Below are 5,062 nucleotides of genomic sequence, written 5' to 3'. Positions count from 1 at the left end.
CGTTCCTTACAAGACTTTTCTACTGAAGGAAAATATGATGAATGTGTAGAAAAGGGAAATGCCGCTTTAAAGACTGAATCAGAAGTTCCACGTTTAGTCCATTTTATTAAATCCAAACTGTGTTATTGTCATAATAAAGTAAGTATGTTTTTGTTATTAAATGTCTAAACATCTTAATTAATAATTTTATTTGCACTGATTTTTTTTATTTTTATAGGCAGGACAAGTTAATAAAGCTATTGATATATGTACAGAAGCACTTAAATTATTCAGTGAAGATGTAAATGTTCTTTGTGATCGTGCTGAGGCTTATACTGCTTCAGAATTATTTGATGATGGTAAGATTTTTTTGTTTGTGTAATCAAAATAAATTTTCTAACTTTTAAAAACAAGCTTACTAAATAAACATACTGATTTTTTTAAACATTTCATCATGTAAAATAATTAAGCTCTGGATATATTTTAAATAAAATGACTAATGACGAACATTTTACTAAATATAAGTAAAAAGGTTAATTATTATAATATATACACTAATATTGTGTCTATGTATAAATATAATAATAAATTTGAAAATCAATAAAAATAAGTTTTACATTACTAAGTTTTTACATTTAATAAAATTAATTATCTAGGAAGTAGGTACAATGAAATCACGATAAAAACTTTGAATTCTTTAATTTTATCAGATAGTTTATAATTTAACAAATAAAAACTTTCCTAAAATAGTTTAAAGTGATAAACTAGTTTTTGAGCATATTTAGTAATAGACTATATCATTCTACTATATTTGGAAATATTCTAAAAATTAGACTTTCCTCAATATGATGATTCTGGAAATTGCATTATATAAATATTTCATGAAAATATTTCTTTGGCTTTATAAAATGTATTTTTTTATATAGTGGAATCATACAAAACTACTATGTAAAATATAACAGAATAAACACCTCAAAAAGCTTTTTTTTAGCAACAAGAAAATAAATCTTTGTTTAAGTAATGTGAATGTTTTCAGTCATTTTAAATGACTGCTGTTAGGCAACCAAAAATTGAATACAATAAAATATGTATTTACTAATGTACAGTTTTCTTTCCTTTTAATAGCTCTTCATGATTATCAGAAAGCCGCGAATATAGATGAAAATTCTCGTAGAGCACATGATGGCTTAAAGAAAATCCAGAAATTAATAAAACAATCAAAGAAAAGAGATTATTATAAAATACTGGGAGTCAAAAGGTAAATATTATTCAGATTATTTAATATGAGTGGTTTACTTGAAATTTCCATTTTTATGTAATTAAAACATCTAATTAATGGTTCTCTTTTAAATTTTCATGACTAATTTATTTTATAACAGGACGGCTGGTAAAAGAGAAATACTGAAAGCATATCGTAAACTTGCTCAGAAATGGCATCCCGACAACTTTCAGGAGGGAGATGAAAAGAAAATTGCCGAGAAAAAGTTTATTGATATTGCATCTGCAAAGGAGGTCCTCACTGATCCAGGTAAATTACATAATCATAAAAATGATGCCTTTATTTATCTAAAGCAAATAATTCTTATAAATAAATATTTGAATTTTTAATTTAAAAATCATAATTGTAAATGTAAAATTATTAATGATGATTTTTGATATCATTGAAAAGTTATGCATGCTTAGAATAAACTTTGAATTTTTGATCAGATAGATGATCAAAGATTTATTGGTCTACTTTTTAACGTTACTTCAAATCAGTATGTTTATATTTTGAATTTAGAAAAGAGGCAAAAATTTGATAATGGAGAAGATCCACTTGATCCTGAATCTCAGCAAGGACAAGGTTTTAATCCATTTCAAGGATTTAACCCATTTGGACATGGAGGAGGACCTTTTACTTTTAAATTTCACTTCAGTTGAGTGTTTAGTGCTTAAATGTACACAAAACAGAGACATTTTTTTAAAAAGAACAATTTCATAAAATTATGATAATTGAACTTTGCCACATCCCAAAGAAGTGCCTACAATTGGACTTGATACAGGTTAAAGGAGATTAGTTTTTTATTTAACAAACTTTCACTTACTCAATGGAAAATGAGAGCTTTCCATTCTATTATTATCTGTTTTTAACTGATAATTGAATTATTAATAAATAAAATTATATTTATTGAAATAATTTAATTCTAAATTGATGTAAGTTTGTTAAATAAATTATGTCTCCATGAAAAATTCCGAAATTCCTAGTCGTGAGATTCAAAGTGAAATCAAGCAACATCATGAAAGGAAAAATTGTTTTATTGACTAGGATCATTAATATGCAATCAATTTCTGGTTACCTCAGCTTCTTCCAAATGTCATTTTGTTGATGTTCACTCATATTTAAGAATTTAGTTTGTGCCATTTGTTTAAAACAAAGGAAAATACTTTTTGAAAGAAACTTGAAACTTAATCATGTTTTAGAATATAATTGAAATGATTATCCAGATAGCAATTTGTCACATTTAAAAAAACACATAGTATTTTCTGTAAATAAATGTGTATTGTTCTGTGCACATTCATCCATATGTATAAAGAACTTTCATTAAAAACTCTTCAAAGAATGCAAATGAGTCATTATAAATTTATTTAATTCAAAGTATTTAATATTGAATCTATGCCAAAATTTAATTTTGAGTTTAAAACTAGTCTACAAATATGATTTTAAGAAATACAGTTTTACTTTGAAAATTAAACAAAGTTAAACTTTTGGTTTTTCATCAATTGCTGTCATAGCAGATATCTCTGATTTGACATCACTACTGTCTGTTACAGTGGCACAAGAAAGTGATGGAAATTTCTGATAAAGAGCTGCCCTGTATTTAGGATGACTGATTCCATATACGATTGGATTGTAACAAGCATTAGCTTTAGCAAACACAGATCCCCAAATAGTTGCTAGAGGTGTCAGATGCACTCTATTGCTGAAGATTCCAGACCAAGCAATAGATAGATAAGGTGTCCATGCCATGAACCATAATCCAACAGTCATCATTGCAATCTGAAGAAATGAATTATTTAAATTTTGTATTTTAACTGGTTATTTAAAATTTTTAATTTTCTTACCTTAGCCAGTCTAATCTCTGCACTCTGTTTTTGTTGATCCACATTGGCACGCAGAGAAGCAACCTTCATTTTTTTTGCCTGTTCTCGCAGTGTTTTCTCATGTTTTGAAACGGCTCTGACAATGAAGAAATAACAGTATATCATAGACACCAGTGGCATAAAGTACACTGCACAACCATAAATAACAACATAAGAAGCAGAATGCCATTTTCTATTTAGATAGTCTAAAGTACAACTTGTCATATTTCCCTCTGGGACATACCTATAAAAAGAAAAGACAATCAATTTCCAGGACTAAAAGCTTTTAATAATAATTTTACTTACCTATTCCATCCAAAGAAAGGTAGCAAGGTCCAAGTAACAGTCCAAGTCCACACAAACATTATCATTAAGACTGCCTTTTTTGTAGTCAGTGGACCAGCAGCCATTCCTCTTACAATAACATTATACCTGTCCAGAGATATCATGACCATGGTCCAGATCGACCCACATCCAAAGAGAGAACCGACCATTCCGTACACTTCGCACATGAAAGGACCAAGAATCCAAGTTTCAGCAAAGCAGTTGGCTGCCATGGTTGGCATCATGAACGCCATCATGCAGAAATCGGAGAAGGCTAAGTTGACTATCAGCAAATTGGTAGGTGTTCGCAACGTCTTGGTACTCACCATCAGATAGATCACCACTCCGTTCCCCGCAATGGAAATAATGCCAAGCACCACCATGGCAATACCCAACAAACTATGCCACAGGGGATTGATGGGCGGAAAATTATACCAGTGTTCATCTATCATGTACAGCATGTTGTCGGGGACCGAATCCACAATGCTGGCATTACGCCGATAGGGATCGCCCAATGCCCCAGAGACAGAGTTGCCAAAGCTCAACATGATAGAGAAATCTGCAAAAAAAAATCCAATGCCCTTATAATCCAAAGAGGTTCTCTTATCCTCACCTTGTAACTAGCAGACAAGAACCTGCGCTGCCAGAAAAAAGACTGTAGAGAGAAAGGAAGAACCTATCTTTGTCTCAGTTTATATACAATCGATTTTGCAGGATGATTTAAGAGATTATTGCACTTGTTTGGCTTCGTGAGATATTAATCGAAAGAGATTAAAACGATCTCTCCAAAATATTAACAATTAATGCAAATCAAAAGCGAAAAAATCAGAAAAAACTGTTAAAATTTGAAAATTATTATTTTATTTTTATCTTTTAATTTTAAATTCATAAATCAACTTAATATGTATATAATATTAATTTATGTAAAATTTTCGATACTAATATCTATAAATAGTTTTGTTATTGACAAATAGGATTTGACATGTAACGATTAAGTGAGACCCTACAAATCATAAAGTACTTTTTTCTTAAGAAGAGCGAATGTCAATCAAAATCGGTCTTAAGATTTCACTTTTCATCTGATATTTACATTTAAATGAAACAAAAAATTTTGAAGATAATTTTTTTCCTGTTGAGTACTGAAGGAATGCAACTCTCAAAAGAACAGCGGAGAGAGATAAATTGCATTGTTTTTATATAAATTAAGCAATTACGAACTTAAAAATTTCAGCTTTTTAACCTGGAATCAATCAATTTTATTAATATAGAAATCAGATTGTCAGGAAACTTGCTAGCTACTGTACTTAAATCACATTGTCAGTCTCGAAAAATTCTAATTTTTTAATATTATAGCTATGAATATGCGAGAAGAAAATTTGCCATACCACTAATTCTATTTTTATTGTAAATAATTTATTTCAAAGTGTTAAAGAAAAAAATGGGAATAATTAAATAAGGCGCACAAATATAAAGGTGTGTATGTAAGAGTATGCAAGATTCAATACCAAACATGTCGATTAAATTTATTTATTACATTTAAAAAATTTTATGCAATTTTCCTTATGACTCCCTTTTATAACTTTAACTGGTGTCGTATGTATGTGTATATATAATATATATATATAATCCTTATATTCCA

General features: G+C 29.0%; 2 protein-coding genes across 2 annotated transcripts in view; one reads left to right on the top strand and one right to left on the bottom strand.

The window, feature by feature from the left end:
- LOC111637011 (dnaJ homolog subfamily C member 3-like) overlaps positions 1-2,583 on the top strand; it is a 27,431-nt gene extending 24,848 nt beyond the window's left edge. Inside the window, exons 7-11 of the mRNA XM_023382418.1 lie at positions 1-138; positions 218-338; positions 1,105-1,237; positions 1,359-1,507; positions 1,760-2,583. Of these exons, the coding sequence (XP_023238186.1) occupies positions 1-138; positions 218-338; positions 1,105-1,237; positions 1,359-1,507; positions 1,760-1,899 (681 nt within the window). The 3' untranslated portion in view covers positions 1,900-2,583. The remainder of the gene's footprint in view (positions 139-217; positions 339-1,104; positions 1,238-1,358; positions 1,508-1,759) is intronic.
- Positions 2,584-2,602: 19 nt separating this feature from the next.
- LOC111637214 (lateral eye opsin-like) lies at positions 2,603-4,247 on the bottom strand. Its single transcript, XM_023382658.1, has 3 exons — positions 3,406-4,247; positions 3,082-3,343; positions 2,603-3,016 (listed from the first exon to the last, which is right to left on the bottom strand). The coding sequence occupies exons 1-3, from the start codon at positions 3,969-3,971 to the stop codon at positions 2,717-2,719; spliced, it is 1,128 nt and encodes a 375-aa protein (XP_023238426.1). The 5' UTR covers positions 3,972-4,247; the 3' UTR covers positions 2,603-2,716.
- Between the last annotated feature and the right edge of the window lie 815 nt (positions 4,248-5,062).

This window comes from Centruroides sculpturatus, unplaced genomic scaffold (genome assembly GCF_000671375.1).
Source record: "Centruroides sculpturatus isolate CEXI.00-Female unplaced genomic scaffold, Cexi_2.0 scaffold60, whole genome shotgun sequence".
Classification (NCBI taxonomy): domain Eukaryota; kingdom Metazoa; phylum Arthropoda; class Arachnida; order Scorpiones; family Buthidae; genus Centruroides; species Centruroides sculpturatus.
Note: the sequence above shows the minus strand (reverse complement) of the source record. Positions and strands in the feature narration are given on the sequence as shown.